The sequence below is a fragment of the Haliotis rufescens genome, unplaced genomic scaffold (assembly GCF_023055435.1).
Source record: "Haliotis rufescens isolate VD_foot unplaced genomic scaffold, xgHalRufe1.0.p SCAF_87, whole genome shotgun sequence".
Classification (NCBI taxonomy): Eukaryota; Metazoa; Mollusca; class Gastropoda; order Lepetellida; family Haliotidae; genus Haliotis; species Haliotis rufescens.
In genome coordinates, this window is record NW_025964380.1 from 1,159,308 (window position 1) to 1,178,631 (window position 19,324).

At 41.9% G+C, this 19,324-nt stretch overlaps 1 protein-coding gene across 1 annotated transcript in view; it reads left to right on the top strand.

Annotated features, from left to right (window-relative positions):
• LOC124144127 (dynein axonemal assembly factor 8-like) overlaps window positions 1-19,324 on the top strand; it is a 107,160-nt gene that overhangs the window by 255 nt on the left and 87,581 nt on the right. The window contains exons 2-10 of the mRNA XM_046513382.2: window positions 670-860; window positions 3,692-4,307; window positions 6,565-6,666; window positions 7,714-7,848; window positions 10,506-10,583; window positions 13,515-13,641; window positions 15,524-15,649; window positions 16,316-16,489; window positions 17,598-17,733. Of these exons, the coding sequence (XP_046369338.2) occupies window positions 670-860; window positions 3,692-4,307; window positions 6,565-6,666; window positions 7,714-7,848; window positions 10,506-10,583; window positions 13,515-13,641; window positions 15,524-15,649; window positions 16,316-16,489; window positions 17,598-17,733 (1,685 nt within the window). The remainder of the gene's footprint in view (window positions 1-669; window positions 861-3,691; window positions 4,308-6,564; window positions 6,667-7,713; window positions 7,849-10,505; window positions 10,584-13,514; window positions 13,642-15,523; window positions 15,650-16,315; window positions 16,490-17,597; window positions 17,734-19,324) is intronic.

Here is a 19,324-nt window from a genome sequence, read left to right on the forward strand (position 1 = left end):
TGCGGCGCTCTCCAAATAGTCGCTTGTCAGATTATATAATACAGTTCTGACAGGTACATAACCTGCTTGAGTCATGTGCCTGTGCCTCTTGAAGGCAATTTGCCAAGTTATAAGTGTCAGTATCGATCACTCACTGATCTAGCCTATTTTCAGCTTACCCACCATGAATTTGCACTTCTGAAGTTCGATCTAACCTGCATTCTAATTATTGCCATATAGCAATAGTGCCGTATGTACGAGCGATTTTCATTGTCTGTTGAGTTTGAGGTGATGAATTCTATTTGATTCTTGTAAATATGTTTGATGAAACTTTTTTCTAAGAATATTACTATTAGGAAACATGATATTAATTAAATGATTTTGGCTCAGTTAGATACAGAATGCAATGCAGCTACCATTTGTGTTGAATTACAGACTTGTAAAAATACATTTTTTGTTCTCATGGCCTCCCAGTCCCCAAATTGCTTTTGTTTTTGTTATATTCTTTTTGTATTCATTATTTGTAAACACTCACAAATTTTTCATGTGAAATTTTACATCTGCACTGGATGTCTGGACATGCTATGCCATTCATAGTGAATGGAATCAACGTTAATATGGTAATATACCTACTAACATTAATATTTCATCTGCCTGTTGAACAAGATATTTATACGGTATATTTTTTAGGTGCCATAGCGATGAACTCCTCAGGAGAAGAGAGTGACCCCGAGGTGTCAGTGGCCGTCGGGGCTGCAAGTGGGGGTCAGGAAATGAAGGGGAAGTCAACCTCCAAAGGGCCTCAGCTGAAGCCACAGATGGACTCGATATTTGCTGAAGTCGAAAAAAGCCTTCCTTCTATAGATTTTGATCTGTCAGATGTAAGAGGAAAATTGTTGTCATTCTTTTCATGGGCAAAATGGGGCGGTCGGTAGCCTAGTGGTTAAATCGTTCGCTCGTCACGCTGAAGACCCGGGTTCGGTTCCCAACATGGGTACAATGTGTGAAGCCCATTTCTGGTGTCCCCCGCCGTGATATGGCTGGAATATTGCTAAAAGCGGCGTAAAATCAAACTCACTCGCTCACTCATGGGCAAAATAGGCACCAGTACGTTTATCTTGGGCCTACCTTTAGAATATAGTTCCATTAACTTTACAAACATGTCAGAAGACCCTATGACATATTTGTGAAATTTTGTTGTACGCCAGCAAAACAATGCGCTGTGACATCAGCCTAGCAACAGTGTTGCTGGTGTCATTGGTTGTGCCTAAGCTCCTCTCAGTGATCTAATATTGCTGCATGCACTGTCTTTGGATAAGCCCAGTGATGTTGAGAGTTTTCAATATTTGTTCACTAAACACAGCCTACAGTGGTGCATTTTATGGCAAATGCAAAAGCATATTCGTTTTCATCATGTTGAATTTCGGATTCAACAGAATTCATGGAGATTATAAATGGAAGTTAGAAACAGCGCCCACAGCGCCCACAACGATATTTGCAAGTGAACAATCCCAATTAGCACCCCTTCTAATTGATCAATGTACACAAGACTTGTTCATTTGTGTATAATACGCACTCGTGTGTTATATGCACCCTTAATTATAGGCATTTGAATTCTGGAAAATATATGTGTCATGTTTAATACACAAAGACTTTTCTTTTGTATCATTTCAGGCGTTCAGCGTAAACCACAAAATTTATGATCTTTCAGCCCTTTTTTTTTTCACCAAAATTTTATTCTAATAAGAGCCCCCTATTTCTAATTTTGAGAGCGCCCTGGGTGCTAATTACGTTAAATACGGTACATGAAGAGCTTCCACCCAGGCCACTTTCCCTCGCTACCTGTGCCCTGTAGGGGGCACGAGTGGCCCAGTCGTCTAAGGCGTCGCGATTTGCTGTGCAGAGTTGCGTCCCTTGGGCATGCCAGAAACCTATGATTGTGGGTTCGAATCCTGATTCGCCCCGATTATGTTTCTAGGTTTGTCAGCACCATACCCGTGCTCGTAGGTTTCACCGAAGTGGTAAACGTCTGAGACCTGCATCACTTCGAGCTTTCCTCTCACATTAAGCCGACACACCGTGACATAACTGGAATACTGTTAAAAGCGGCCCTGTGCCCTGTGATGATTCAGAAGCCGACTCACAGTAGCCATGCCTTTCCCTTCATCCTCCTTACTATGATCCACGTTATCTTCTCGTGTTCCTTCCTGCACTTTCCTTTCACGAAATGACCCGACAAATTATTAAATACCTTGCCATTTATGTGTATACTTGAACTCACCGTGTAACGCCTGGAGTCATTTTCCATTCGCACCATATCAGCTGATTCCTTACCACTCAAGATCTTGTAGATTACGGAATGGTACGAGTGTGAAAATGGCATCATGTGGCTACCCATAACATTCCCAAATGTCCGCTTAATAATTGAAAAAGAGAAGTAACATGTTACTGTTTTGAAACTAATCAATTATCCATGTTTTGCCATAAAAACAAATAAAATCCATATTTTTTTATTTTAAGAAGTAATTTTTTTTTTGTAATTTTTTTGGTATTTCTTGGAGTATTGGTACGAGTACTGCTGCAATCAACTTGAATTTGTGTGAGGTTAATCCATTCAATCCACCTTCCTTAAGTTCTTTGACTTAAAAAATTTATGATGATTTCCACATGCTTTTTATTGTTTAGTAATGTTCATAAATGGTGATGCAAAAAAGTATGATTTTTTTAACCCCAAAGTAAGGACAAAATATTTGTTTGCCCAGATCCTTGTGATTACTGACCTGTTTCTCTATCAGTGTTTTTTCTTGAAACTGAGAATGCAAAATATAATTTTGAGATGATATTAAATACTTTGTCCCCACCAAAAGAAACTCATGCAACATGCTTATTCTCAAAGTGCATGTTGAACATAGACCATTGTTAAACACAGGGTTCCATTGGTCTACCTTCATCTTCCAGAGGCAAGAGAGTTAACTGACTTTAAAAGTCCAGTTTCCACCCTTGCCGAACTAGGCTGGTATTCCTGGGCTCGATCGTAGCGCCACCAGTGGATGTTACGAGTTATGTCCCTTCTATGCCTCTCCTATGACCAATCAGATTCCACCTCCCGTATCACTTGCATTTGGTTCATTTGGTTCTCGCCCAGTCAAGATGATCTGATCGATAATCAAGATCTATATATTGTGATAAAACGAGTCTTACATCGCGAAGTGCATCAAATCACGTGAGCACCTTGATTAAAAACATGAAAAGATTTTGAAAATATCTGTTGACAACGAGTAAGTGGTGCACATGCTTTGCAAATCCTGCAATCGACCGAAATCTTCATAAAAATTTACGAACCGGATATTGATTTCGGAGCACGATTTTGATTGGACTATGCATAGACTAGTTAGTCCAGCCAAAATGTAACTCCATAATACCAGCCTAGTTCGGCAAGGGTGGAAACTGGATTAACTCACTTGCCTCGGGAAGATGAGATCCTTATGATTACTGACCTGTTTCTCTATGAGTGTTTTTTCTTGAAACTGAGAATGCAATAATAAATTTTGAGATGATATTAAATCCTTTGTTCCCTCTAAAAAGAAACTCATGCAACATGCTTATTTTCAAATTGCATGTTGGACATAGACCATTCTTAAACACAGGTTTCTTTGTCTACCTTTGGCTAGAGTTACCTAAAATCTAACGTGGAATGTTTTCTCTGTTGCAGATAAGCTCAGATACAGATGAGCCGATTATATTTCACAGAAGCTTGAAAACATCTGACTATTTGTTTGATGATGACAAGGATCTTGACACAAGCCTAAGTGGCGAATCCTTGACAGAGAGGATGCTGCCAATGAAGCAGCCGGTTGACAAAATATCAGAGTTACCTCCCCCTTATGACAATGACCTTGCACTGTTGAAACCAATATTTGGTGATGGATCCCAAACTGACACCGGGGGTAGTTGGGAGGCGCTTGTGACAGATTATGAACAAGACATAGAAAATTCAAATTGTCCGAAGCCCCAGATGCAGAATTGGATGGCACTGGAACGAGATATGTCTCAACCGTCTTTTCCGCCAACATTTACCAGCAGTGGGACATCAATGGAGGATGATTTCATTGACAACAGACTGATGGAGGAAGAGAATTGTGAAGAAGGGGGAGACAACTCTCAAGCAGGTCTTGACACGGACGCTGGGGATTTCTTAGAAACAGTTGGTGTGAAACAGAAAAGGAAACAAGATAATGAGAAACAAAAGAGTAAAGCCATTGCATCAACACTTGTTTCAGCCAGAGCGCCGGTGTTGTCTCTTCAGGCCTTGGAGAATATTGATTTAGGTAATGACGTCGGATAACTTTTTTAGCCATTGACTAAGTACTCACATGTTACAATTCAAACTCGACCGCCTCCATGGTCAAGTGGTAGAGCGTCGGCCCGGAGAGCGGAAGGTCCCGGGTTCGATCCCCGGCCGCGTCATACCAAAAGACGTTAAAAGATGGTACTTGTTGTTACCCTGTCTGGCGCTCGGCATTAGGGGGCTAAAATAAGGACTGGTCGGCTCGGAGTCAGTATACTGTGTCTGAGTGGGGTATTCATGTTAAACTGCGGCATGGTATCTCAGTGAGCTAACACTATAAATCGGCATTAGTCCGGACTAGTACAAGCAGCCACACACACACACACATGCATGCATGTCGCTATATAAGTGCAATAATCTTGGATGCGACGTTAAACCCCATTTCACCTCACCTCACCTACAATTAAAAACTCAGTTTTGATAGATTTCTTAGGCTATTCAGGATATTTTTACTACCTTGGGACCAGTCTATTAGGTAATCATAAACCGATGCGTAGACAATTTTTATATTCATGCAGTTTCAGTTAACTACTTTTTTTCTTCTGTTCAATTACTGCCCCATGTGTGGAACATGTCACATATACTCCCAACAGCGATACGTCTCAGGACCCATGAAGATCCGGAGTAGAATAGGTCTTCAGCAACCCATGCTTGCCGTAAAAGGCGACTATGCAGGTCGTAAAAGGCGACTAACAGGATCGGGTGGTCAGACTCGCTGACTTGGTTGATGCATGTCATCGGTCCCAATTGCGTGGATCAATGCTCATGATATTAATCACTGGATTTCTGGTCCAGACTCGATTATTTACAGACCGCCGTCATATAGCTGGAATATTGCTGAGTGCGACGTTAAACAACAAACCAACCAACCAACCGTCGACTGCAGGATTTGCAAAACATGTGTACCCCCAACTGTGCGTCGACAGATATTTTGCAAATTATTTCATGCTTTTAATCAAGGTGCTCACATGATTTGATGTGCGACGTTAAACAACAAACAAACAAACAATACGTCTCAGTTTCAACAAGAGAGACGTAACATTTTGACATTGTCCGCTGCTGTAGAGTTTATGAATAGTTGATGCCTGCATTTGATCAGTAAATGAATATGTGTAAAGATATTTAGGTAAGCAAGCGGAAAATGCTGCATTGAGTATTTACATGTATTGTTTTTTTACATTTTTCATGCATATTTGTAAGCGAGCAACTCAACATTAATTGGGTAATTATGATTTATTTTAAATATGCAGCTTATCTGCAGCTCTGGTTAATATTGGATATCCTGAGAACAGTCTGTAGTTGACCGTTGGTAATATGGATGAAACTATGCAAAAAATGATCATAAAATCCTTTATTCAATTGGTAGGGCAAAATAATAGAAAAAGTTCACATTTGATGAACTTTTTAGTGTGACTAAAATATAATGACAATTAAAATGTGTGAGTGAGTATGGTTTTATGCCGCTTTTAGCAATATTCCAGCAATATCATGGCGGGGGACGCCACAAATGGGCTTCACACATTGTACCCATGTCGGGATTGTTAATGTCTGACTTTGTGTCTTATATTTTGGGGGCGGTCGGGTAGTCTAGTGGTTAAAGCGTTCACTCGTCACGTCGAAGACCCGGGTTCGATTCCCGACATGGGTACGATGTGTGAAGCCCATATCTGGTGTCCCCCGTCGTTATATTGCTGGAATATTGCTAAAAGCGGCGTAAAACCACACTAACTCACTCCGTGGTCGTAATTCAGTTTTCCAGGAGTACTTGCACTATGGTGAATATTTTTTGGCCATATTTGTTTGATGCTTCTAGTGTAGCGAAATGTGACGACATACTGATACATATGTTGCTACATCTGACATATTGTAGAAAATACGGATTGGTTGGTTGGTTTGTTTGTTGTTTAACGCCGCACTCAGCAATATTCCAGCTATATGACGGCTGTCTGTAAATAATCGAGTCTGGACCAGGCAATCCAGTGATTGATATCATGAGCATTGATCCACGCAATTGGGACCGATGACATGCATCAACCAAGTCAGTGAGCCTGACTCCCCGATCCTGTTAGTCGCCTTTTACGACCTGCATAGTCGCCTTTTACGGCAAGTATTGGTTGCCGAAGACCTATTCTACTCCGGATCTTCACGGGTCCATGTGTGCCATATTGCATGCTGTCTATGTGATTACACTGTATTGCACTGTTTAAAGCGGGCACTGACTCCCATGCTTTGTGTAGATGTGTTGCTGGTGAGTTTGAATGAAGACAACCAGTATGGACCCAGGACGATGCTAGCATCTTCCAGCAGAGGAGGAGGTGGGGACACAGCAGAACACCAAGGTAGGTCATCACACCTGTGTACACTGGAACCAAGGTAGGTCGTCACACTTGTGTTCACTGGAACCAAGGTAGGTCGCCACACCTGTGTTCACTGGAACCAAGGTAGGTCGTGACACCTGTGTTCACTGGAACCAAGGTAGGTCGTGACACCTGTGTTCACTGGAACCAAGGTAGGTCGTCACACTTGTGTTCACTGGAACCAAGGTAGGTCGCCACACCTGTGTTCACTGGAACCAAGGTAGGTCGTGACACCTGTGTTCACTGGAACCAAGGTAGGTCGTCACACTTGTGTTCACTGGAACCAAGGTAGGTCGCCACACCTGTGTTCACTGGAACCAAGGTAGGTCATCACACCTGTGTTCACTGGAACCAAGGTAGGTCGTCACACTTGTGTTCACTGGAACCAAGGTAGGTCGCCACACCTGTGTTCACTGGAACCAAGGTAGGTCGTGACACCTGTGTTCACTGGAACCAAGGTAGGTCGTGACACCTGTGTTCACTGGAACCAAGGTAGGTCGTGACACCTGTGTTCACTGGAACCAAGGTAGGCCGTGACACCTGTGTTCACTGGAACCAAGGTAGGTCGTGACACCTGTGTTCACTGGAGCCAAGGTAGGCCGTGACACCTGTGTTAACTTGTACCTGATAGGACCTACTGACATATATATGCGAGGACCAACTTACACTTGACACGACCAACTTGTACCTGATAGGGCCAACTTGTACTTGATAGGACCAACTTGTACCTGATAGGACCAACTTGTACCTGATAGGACCAACTTGTAACTGATAGGACCAACTTGTACTTGATAGGACCAACTGACTTGTCTTGGCAAGGGCCACTTGTCTTTATCAGATTCCTCCTTTATGTTAAGACACAATTATGTTTAGGTCCTGGGAAATGTGACTAATATTACACTCTACAATTTGCAACATTTCCTTGATAGTATGCACAGTAAGATAATAAGAAGCATTTCACTTTGTTTAAGCTCAAAGTAACCCCATGTCCCAATGTTGAATGTCTAACACTCTGTCTATCTGTTGCAGCCCCGCTCGAGGATCTGACCCTGATACAGAAGCTGGCCCAACTGTCTGTATCACAGGGGGGCTGTCCCCTGGCTACTATTGACCCCCGCACTGGGGCCATCAAGGGGCAGGACAACAGGGAGACAACAGAGAAAGGTGGGTTCACCTTGCAGGCCTCTCACACAACATGTGCCAGCTACCCTATGCACTCCTCAACATTCCATACACATATCTACTGCCTCACCTGTCTATATCTCCTCTGTGGGGATCTAATTCCTGTGTGTAGAGGTCTACCTCTGTAGAGATCTGTCTCCTCTGTAGGGATCTGTCTCCTCTGTAGGGATCTGTCTCCTCTGTGTGGAGGTCTACCACTGTAGAGATCTGTCTCCTCTGTAGGGATCTATCTCCTCTGTGGGCATCTATCTCCTCCGTAGGGATCTATCTCCTCTGTTGGGTGGACCCGTGAAGATCCGGGGTAGAATGGGTCTTCAGCAACACATGCCTGTCGTAAAAGGCGACTATGCTTGTTGTAAGAGGCGACTAACGGGATCGGGTGGTCAGGCTCGCTGACTTGGTTGAAGCATGTCATCGATTCCAGTTGTGTGGATTGATGCTCATATCAATCACTGGATTATCTGGTCCAGACTTGATTATTTACAGACCGCGGTCATATAGCTGGAATATTGCTGAGTGCGGCGTAAAACAACAAACCAACCAACCTCTGTTGAGTGTCAACTTTCCCACAGCCTCCATGTCCCAGTAACTTATGCTTATCGAAAGAACACAACACGGATCAGGTGATCAGGCTCTGTGACTTGCATATTGTTTTACCCCAATGAAGTATTTGGTTCATCATGCTTTCATTCCCCTTAATATTTGCAGACTGCCATGATATGACTTGATTATTGATGGCTATGGCGTCAAGCAACATTCATGAATTATATCACTCGGATCAATTTAGCTGGTTGTCTGTTGGCCTTCTGGCAGCAGAAGGAAGAGACTGTCTGTTAATATGTCAAGTCATCGGTAGGGCTGGCTATGGATACCGATCATAGAGATCGATAATCTTTAACTAAATATGGATCAGCTATCAATAAATATCGGAGAAGTATCTTTCAGCAAATGGTAGGGGTTTCACGATACATGTATCTCACGATACAATACGTATCTCGATTTTGAGGTCAAGATACGATACGTATCTCGATACAGCAATACCTACCTTTTATGCGTAACTTTAGAAGCGAACTTTTTGATTACATATCACTTTCACAATTGTGTGTTCTTACCACTATCAGTAGATTATTTTGTAAAATAATAATACTTAGAAAAGGTTGATTCTGTTAATTCAAACGAGCGTCACACTAACAAGTTTTCGTTTGTGTCAAATTCAGAAAATATGATGATATTTTGATTCGAAAAGAAAAATCAATCGATACGCAAACAAATGGATACCGATTTCAATAAAATTTTGTATCGATATAAATTTACATGTATCTCATATCGTATCATGAGAATTATCTACCGATGCATTGGTACAATCGGTGAATCGTGACATCCCTAGCAAATACGCAAAACAAATCCTAAAGAAATCAACATATTTCATTCACTCCACCGGTGAGTGGTGGCACGTTTATTCAGGGATTACTTTGTGGACATTTGAGATACAACAAAAATAATTACTTTCCGTCTTCAGCAATTAAGATTACTGACAATAACAAGTCTGTTTTGGTAAATCTAAACTTTATTTCATCACAATAGTTTATGTAAAGTATTATCGTTGATACAATTTTCGATAATCATTATTATTTCTTCCCATCGATGAAAATTCCGATTATCAATTTTTGCCAGCCCCAGTCAATGGCCCCTTCAGTTAATAAACGGAGCGTAAACACAAACTCACTTCTTTATTTTCATATCAAGTATTACACATGTTAAGAAACATATTTGTTTTGTTTATTATGTTCATATGGCGCTTTTGTTTTCGGAAGATCAGATTATTTATCATCCTGACACACCACTCTACAATTTCCTTCAATCTTAGTACACAGAACTAGGGCTGCAACGAATACACTATGAGGCGAATACGATTCGTATCACGAATATAGGGTAATGAATACGAATATTAATTCACGAATGCAATGACAAGTCAGCAGTGAAACATTAACAACATAAATTATTTGACATGGTTTGTTAACTATTAATATATTATACATTTATATACTGCACTTGTCCAGGTACTTAGTCTTAGTATCTGCTCAAATGCTACAATGACCAGTGACCAAATTCCTGTCAAATTAAATATTATAAGAGTGTTGTCTTTGAAGAAATCTATGCATATCATATGTTCTTATGGATGTTTTAGGTACAGGGTATGTAAGGGTATGATTGCACATTCATAAATATTCGATTCTAGTGGCCACGAATAACGAATTCAATTCATGAATGGATAAGGTTCGATTCATCGAATACGCGGGTGAATTGTAACAGCCCTGCACAGAACCTAAAACATTGCTCTTCCTTCTCCAAGGCCCCCGCCCCTCCCCTTGGTTACCAGTCTAGAGGAATCTTTAGAATATTTTCAAGAAATCATGTTGTTTGATGATGCTTCATTTCAAATAATAATGTTGGTTTGAAAGGATTGAGATAACATAGACTGGATATTTCATAGTATTGGAATTGATCAAGGGGAGATAATTATGAAGATTATCTCCCTTTGGCTTCATGTAGAGATAGTCCAAGGTGAGATTTTTATCTTCAACAAGATTTTATTAGCTTGATCCTAATTGATTTACTCCTTTTCATCTCCTTTCAAGAATCCAAGAAGACAACAGCATGCATGGGAACAAATACAAGTGACCTTTCAAGGATGTCTCCCCCATCTTTTATTCCACGTGAGTGCGATGTCACCAAATTGTATTCAGTGGCCAGCTTATTTGTCAATTGTCATTCTGGGGAAAGTATCTTCATGGGATTGCCTCAAATATTCCCCTATTTTGTATTTACTGGTACAGACACCTTGAATAAAGATGAAGTTACTTTAAACATGCTTAGGCTTAAGAGAATATAAGAACTGGTTCTCAGGCAATGATTTTGGAAAATATAGGGCAGGCGGTGTGTTATTTTTTCCTTGTTCAAACTAGTATGTAACCAAATAAACAGTTGTGTACCATCAACCTGTGAAAAAGCCTCCCTACATAAACAAGCATACAAACTCCTATTGCCGCCATGACCATAACACGAGATGTGCAGTAAAGCTGTGCGCATGTAAAGGGAAAATAAAAATATTTCGAAAATGGAAGTAAAAAGTGAAACGTGCGGGCAGTGCATAAAACTCTTTTTGTATTTATGATATACAGCTTCAAAGTAAAATTGGGGGCACGGGTGGCCCAGTCGTCTAAGGCGCCGCGATTCGCTGTGCAGAGTTGCGACCCTTGGGCACGCCAGAAACCTATGATTGTGGGTTCGAATCCCGGTTCGCCCCGATTATGTTTCCAGGTTTGTCAGCACCATACCCGTGCTCGTGGGTTTCACCGAAGTGGTTAACATCTGAGACCTGCATCACTTCGGGCTTTCCTCCCACATTAAGCTGACACGCAGTGATATAACTCGAATACTGTTAAAAAAGGGGTTAAACCCAACTCACTCACTCACTCAAAGTAAAATTAACAGGAATTATGATTTGTTTGATAGGTGTTACTTAGACGTTGACTGACGACAAAGTAGACACAGTTTATGGATAACAAGTTCTTTATTTTACTGCAAAGGTGACGTTTTGGTCTAGATCCTTATACTATTGTCAAGCAGCGGTATAAGGCTTGACAATGGTATACGATCTTTACCGAAACATCGCCTTTACAGTAAAATAAAGAAGCTATCCATTAATTGCATCTACTTTGTAACAGGAATGATATTCAGTATTAAGGTTGTCTGTGATTTCCATATGTTGGTGTGTATATCTAGATTGTGTCAAGGATATATGCCTTGCCTGCATTCATGCATAATACAAATGTCCAGTGATTGCAGTCCAGCCTGGTATTTTGGCATTACCGTATTCGAAGTAATAAGCACCCAGGGTGCTCTCAAAATTAGAAATAGGGGGCTCTCATAGAATATTATTTTAGTGAAAAAAAACAGGGTTAAAAGATAAATTTCGTGGTTTATGCTGACAGCCTGAAATGTTTATGTATGATAGGTATATTTTTCCAGAATTTAATTGCCCATAATTAAGTGTGCATATAACACACGAGTGTGTATTTTAAGCGAATATATAAGTCTTGTGTACATTGATCAATCAGAAGGGGTGCTAATTAGGATTGTTCACTGGCCAATACATTAGCAAATATCGCTGGGGCGCTTATCAGCTTATTAGAGTGGGGTGCTTATTACGTCAAATACGGTATTATCAGTAGATTTTGCTGTTAATATAGGGCTGTTATATGCGGAGCTTACTTGACTCAAAATTCCGACAAGTGGCTTACGTAGCAGCCTGTTGTAAACTTGTACAGCTTTGAAATAACTTGAATGATGGCTTTGTGTGTTGTGTTCTGTGGTGGCACGTGGTCCTGTGTGCAGGGCATAGGTCACAAATCAAGTGAAGTGAAGCAACATTGGTCACAGAGTAGTTGGATGGGTGACCGTGTTTGGCGGCTTGGCTCCTGAGAGTTTTTCGGATTTCGGTCCTGTTCCTCACTGAAGCACATGTAGCACATGTGGTGTCTCCTTGAGCAAGTGGCTTTGGGAGAAATACAATCTCATTAAAATCAGACCTTAGTTCTCGCTACCGCCAAACAAAGATCTGAAGACATCCCATTAGGGGTCACGTCAGAACGACCTTTCATCCGACCAATCAGTGCGTCGCCTACCGTATTATGAAAGTGATAGTCTGAATGTGATTTCTAATCATGTAATCTCGAAAACTTTAACATGGGGTATTCCGAACAATAGTTACGGTTTTAACGACTGAATCCTTACAATCTAGACCATTCCAGAATGTTTTTTTGTTCAGGTTTTAAATTTGTAATTGAAAATTTGTCAAAATATGTTTCGAAGGGTAGTCTCCAATTTGAAATTTGTGCCGTAAAGCACGAGAAAGCTGCCTTCTGATTGGTCATTCTATTGGTCGGTTAAAGTTCGCGCAAGGTCGGTCTGACGTGACCCCTAATGGGATGTCCTCAGATCTTTGTTTAGCGGTAGCGAGAACTAAGATGTGATTTTAATGAGATTGGGCAAAATAAGCCTCTGTACATCAGGCTGCAAATAGGCACAAGGAAACAGTTCACCTTCTCGCGCCTCCCAGGCAGCGTTGGTTTGTAATCCCCAGGGAGCTGAGAGTGAAAACGAGTGCACACTAATCCATTGACCGGGGTAATAACGTCCGAGTGATGGAAGTTTTGGTTTTTTAAAATAATTTTTATTCCAGTTTCAGTGGTTACATACACAGTGATATATACATATATAGCATTATTAACATTTTGACATCGCATATTTGGAGGATAGGCCTTGATCATGTAGGATCGAGCAAGATGTTCTGGCATGAAAGTAGTTAATACCATATTTATGAGCAATCGTAGAAAGATAAGCTAATAATAAAAGAATGAACAGTACCAAATTATAGTATTATCGAGTGATGGAAGTTGGCGCCGAGTAAATACATAGAGAATAATAAACTCATTCTCGTTAGATGCCATTTAATGCGTGTGATGATCTTGTTTAGTTTAATAAAGTGTGAAAACAAAAAAAACGAGGTCAACCTTGTATCTTACCACCTGTATCTTCACCACGTGGGTAATAAATTATTATATATAGCTGTCTCCCTGCTTCAGCTCCAGCCCAGCCGAAGGTGGAACCAGACACTGTGTTCATCGATCTCCGCCACTTTGAGAAACATCGTCAGAAGGAACAACATAATATTGAGCGTGTTCAGCAGATCCTGGGCATTCAGCACGACAGGTACATACTCCCGACTCTCGCTGATTGGGGTCGGGATTAGTGTAATGCAGAGCTCCAGATACGCTGCGTATCTGCGTAAAATACGCATCAGAAATGCAGAAATACCCAGTAAAATAAAATCCAATCGTATCAAATATGCAACGAACATTACAGATACGCTACAAAAATAAAACTTGTGCGTATCATCAAAATATTTTGAAGTAACCCTGCATATTCGATTAGCAGATCAACTTATTTTGAAATTATAAACGGGTATTCCGTCAACCTTGCCAAACTCCACGATGACAGTTACATCATGATCATTTGCCATCACACTTTCTTATGGAAGTACTGTGGTATTTTTGAGTCCTATAAAGATCTGGAACCCACACGACACCAGTTTGCAGGGACTAGATGAATAGTGTTTTTAAATATTTAACTCAAATACCCACATGTATAAGAACTAGTGGGTAACAGAAATTTGAATACCCAGAAAGAATTACTGATACCCAATGATTTTAAAATGCATGGGTAAAATACCCACAACACCAAAAGCTTATCTGGAGCTCTGGTTTAATGCATTCAGTAACTGCATTTATCCACATTATTGCTTGTTGTCTTCTTGTATGGCATCCTCCCCGAGGCAAGGGAGTTAACTGACTATAAAGGTCCAGTTTCCACCCCTGCCGAACTAGGCTGGTATTATAGAATTACATTTTGGCTGGACTAACGAGTCCATGCATCGTCCAATCAAAATCGCATAAGGAACAAGACATCGGGTTACTAAACGAAATGGATATCAAGTGCAGATTTCTGTCGATTGAAGAATTTGCAAAACATGTGTACCGCCAACTGTGCGTCGACAGATATTTTGCAAATTATTTCATGCTTTCGCTTAAGGTGCTCACATGATTTGATGCACTTCGTGGGGTAAGACCCGTTTTTTTACAATATAGATCTTGATTATTGAGCAAGTCGTCTCTACTGGGTGCCGCCATTTTGTTTAAAGCAAATGCAAGTGATATGAGAGATGGAATCTGATTGGTCAATAGGAGGAACATGGAAGGGACAAAACTATTAATAGCCACTGGTGGCGCTACGATCGAGCCTGGAAATTCCAGCCTAGTTTGGCAAGTGTGGAAACTGGACTTCTATAGTCAGTTAACGCCCTTGCCTCGGGAAGATGCTTGTATGGGCGCTGCTTGCTCTTCAGCATGAATGCTAAAAATCACTTGTTCAATGGTCGTTCCATCTTTTTAAGACAACACCATAACCGGGTCAGAGTGAATGACTTAATTTTCAGTAAGAGTTTGGAAACCACCTCATAGGCAGATAATAAAATTTTTTTGTGAAGCAATATGTCACGATATGGAATGAAACCCATCATGTTATTAATTAAGTTTGATATTGGAGTGCATCTGTGACATTGTCAATGCTTAATTAGTATATGAGTTTATATGAGTTTGGGATTCTGGTTTAGAATGGTCCCCAACCTATGCTGGTCATGTCCGTGAGTTTGGTTTTACGCCGCTTTTAGCAATATCACGGCGGGGGACACCAGAAATGGGCTATACACATTGTTCCCATGTCGGGACTCGAACCCGGGTCTTCGGCGTGACGAGCTAACGCTTTAACCACTAGGCTACCCGACCGCCCCCCAGCAAAGGTGAAAGCCTGTAGGATAATCGAGTGGGGCCAGAAGGAGATTGTGAAACGTGTTGGGAATCAAACCTGGGTCTTCAGCGTGACGAGTGAACGCTTTAAGCTCTAGGCTCCCCGACCGCCCCCGGTCATAAGAAGCCGCCCGGGGGGGGATTCTGGGTAAGAGGAGAACCAATTCTTTTATTTTTTTTAGCCTAATGTAAGTAGCGTAGGATACAGGTGAGTGTGTTGACTGTTGCAGCTCAGACTCCAGTGACTCGGACGATGACATGGAGCAGTGGCAGACACAGAGACGTCAGATCAAGGAGAAGCTGGTGTCACGGGGCGTGACCACACAACCCCTACCATCCAAGCCCAAACCATTTCAGTCAGTTCAAGTTTGTTTATCAAACCTGTGTGTGCGTGCGTGCGTGTGTGAGTGTGTGTGGTTATTCTGTCTGTCAGTCTGTCCTTCCTTCCATCCTTTCGAGAACAAACTGCTTCATAGATTCTTTTCAAACTTGGTGAACACTTTCTATACCAATAGGAGTGGTGCAGTGGGAAGTTTCATTTCAATACTTGGATTTTCTGAAAAAATACAGATATTATTAATTTTTCAACTTAAACAATTGTGTGACCTATAACTTGAAAACTACTACATGGAATCTTAAAATTTAGCCAACAGTTTCCATACTAATAGAAGAGGTGTTTTTTTATAAGTGGATTTTCTGAGAAATGGAATTTTTACATAGGTATTTTGAATGTTTTTATGTTTTTTTTATTTCTACATTTGTGCAACCTATAACTCGAGAACTTCTTTATGGATTCTTTTCCAAGCAGGAGTACAGTTTCTCTATCAATAGGAGAAGTGCAGTGCAAAGTTTGATTTCGATAAGTAGATTTTCTGAGAAAATATTGCTTTTTGCATGCTCTGAATTAGAAATATGTTGGAGTCGAAGTCGGGGGGTATTTGTGAGCCCTGCTCACTTTTGGCCTTGTTTCAAACTGTTTTATCTCCTGATTATCGGAATTGACGAGTATGGTTTGTTAACAGAAATAGAAACATCAAACATCCAAACCGAGTTATCAACCTGAGTGAGAGAGGGACAAATGTTCAGAAGATGACAAACAGTCAGGATGAAGATGCAGAGGAGGCAGCAGATGACCAACAAAAGAAAGCACAAAATGCAGCACAGAGAGAGAAGGAGAGACAGATGGAGAAAGCAAGGTACATGAGGAACATGTAGATGATGGTGCTGGGCGTAACTTGTTTCTACAACCTGAACTTTGGTGATCAGCAAAATAGTAATGATATTATTGTCTCTAAGGCGCCGAGATTCGCTGTGCAGAGTTGCGTCCCTTGGGCATGTCAGAAACCTATGATTGTGGGTTCGAATCCCGGTTTGCCCCGATTATATTTCTAGGTTTGTCAGCACCACACCCGTGCTCGTGGGTTTCACCGAAGTGGTAAACGTCTGAGACCTTCTGGGCGTAACTTGTTTCTACACCTTGAACTTTGTAGATCACCAAACCATTATGATATTATTGAGCAGTATCTGAACATTTTCAGAGCTCCAGATAACTTTTTGAGCAATTGAGTTTTTACTCTAGGGTATTCTAATAGTAACTCTAAATATATAGGCTTGACTTGGAAAGTAAATTAGCCCGTAATTGTGTTTCGGAAATGAGCTCCTCTGAACTAATGCTGAAAAAGGGGGCATGGGTGTCCCAGTCGTCTAAGGCCCTGCGATTTGTGTGCAGAGTTACGTCCCTTGGGCACGCCAGAAACCTATGATTGTGGGTTTGAATCACGGTTCGCCCCAATTATGTTTCTAGGTTTGTCAGCACCATACCTGTGCTCGTGGGTTTCGTCAAAGTGGTAAACGTCTGAGACCTGCATCACTTTGGGCTTTCCTCCCACATCAAGCTGACACGCCGTGATATAACTGGAATACTGTTAAAAGCGGCGTTAAACCCAACTCACTCACTCCAACATACATGGACAAACTGACATCTTATTGCCACTGACCCGTGAAGATACGGGGGTAGAATAGGTCTTCAGCAACCCATACTTGCCGTAAAAGGTGACTATGCTTGTCGTAAAAGGCGACTCACAGGATTGGGTGGTCAGACTTGCTGACTTGGTTGATACATGTCATTGATCTCAATTTCGTGGATCAATGCTCATGATATCAATCACTGGATTGTCTGGTCCAGAATTGATTATTTTACAGACTGCCATCATATAGCTGGAATACTGTGCAGCGTTAAACAACAATCAAACAAACAAACAAATCTTATTGCCACTTGATTATGATGACCATATTTCTAATTAGGAAAATGAGAGAACAGCGAGAAAAGGAGAGAGAATCGCGGCTGAGGATGGGGAAGAGAATTGAAGCTGTTCAACCAACTGCCTCTGTTAGTGGCCGCCACCCCTGTGCTGAACAGACACCAGTCATATTTGATATTGTAAGCATGTTTTCTTATGTATGTAGTTTACACTCTGAATGATTCCCTTAGCACAAAGACAGAGTTGTGGAAAGGGAGCCTGATATCTTTCCCAAAACATGAAATTCAGAGAAATAACATTTGGATTTTTTTTTTGTTACCTTGAGGCTTCAAAGAATATTTGATTTTCATTAAATCAGTTATGATAGCCATTATATCAATTGTCTTTGGGAAAGAAATGTTCCTAACTCAACTGAAACATACATCGCTTAATTTTTAAACATATCCCATCTCACACTATGGATTTCTTCTTTCCTTTGCGATCCTATGTGGAAACATGCTTGAACAAAGATTCAAGCTTCTAGAAACAATTCAGCCAAACACACCCGAGTATCACCATGGTTACTGCCCAACAACTGGGCCAAGTATGTGATCCCTTGCACAGAAATCATACCTATCTCATCGCCACACTGGAGACATGTTTTTGGAATATTAGAGAATCCATTTTGGTTTCTTTTTTAGTTGTTGATTCTAACGTCTGTCCCGAGTGCGTCTATGCTAGAGCAACCAGGAACTTTGACACCCGCGGGTTTCTCTCTACAGATGTTTCATCCAGCCTTTGACGATCCTAGTGTCTTCCATCAACCACCACTCTTTCCTCAACTCCCGTGCTTTCCTCATCTCCCATGCTTTCCTCAACTCCCGCGCTTTCCTCATCTCCTGTGCTTTCCTTATCTCCCGTGCTTTCCTCATCTCCCGTGCTTTCCTCATCTCCCGTGCTTTCCTCATCTCCCGCGCTTTGCTCATCCCTTGCGCTTTGCTCATCTCCCGCGCTTTCCTCATCTCCCGTGCTTTCCTCATCCCTCGCGCTTTCCTCATCTCCCATGCTTTCCTCATCCCCCGTGCTTTCCTCATCTCCCGTGCTTTGCTCATCCCTCGCGCTTTCCTCGTCTCCAGTGTTTTCCTCATCTCCCGTGCTTTCCTCATCTCCCGTGCTTTCCTCATCCCTTGCGCTTTTCTCATCTCCAGTGCTTTCCTCATCTCCCGTGCTTTGCTCATCCCTCGCGCTTTCCTCGTCTCCAGTGCTTTCCTCGTCTCCAGTGCTTTCCTCATCTCCCGTGCTTTCCTCATCCCTTGCGCTTTCCTCATCTCCAGTGCTTTCCTCATCTCCAGTGCTTTCCTCGTCTCCAGTGCTTTCCTCATCTCCCGTGCTTTCCTCATCCCTTGCGCTTTCCTCATCTCCAGTGCTTTCCTCATCTCCCGTGCTTTCCTCATCTCCCGTGCTTTCCTCAATCCTTGCTCTTTCCTCATCTCCCGTGCTTTCCTCATCTCCTGTGCTTTCCTCATCTCCCGCGCTTTCCTCATCTCCCGCGCTTTGCTCATCCCTTGCGCTTTCCTCATCTCCCGCGCTTTGCTCATCTCCCGTGCTTTGCTCATCCCTCGCGCTTTCCTCATCTCCCGTGCTTTCCTCATCTCCCGTGCTTTCCTCATCTCCCGTGCTTTGCTCATCCCTCGCGCTTTCCTCGTCTCCAGTGCTTTCCTCATCTCCAGTGCTTTCCTCATCTCCAGTGCTTTCCTCATCTCCCGTGCTTTCCTCATCTCCCGCGCTTTC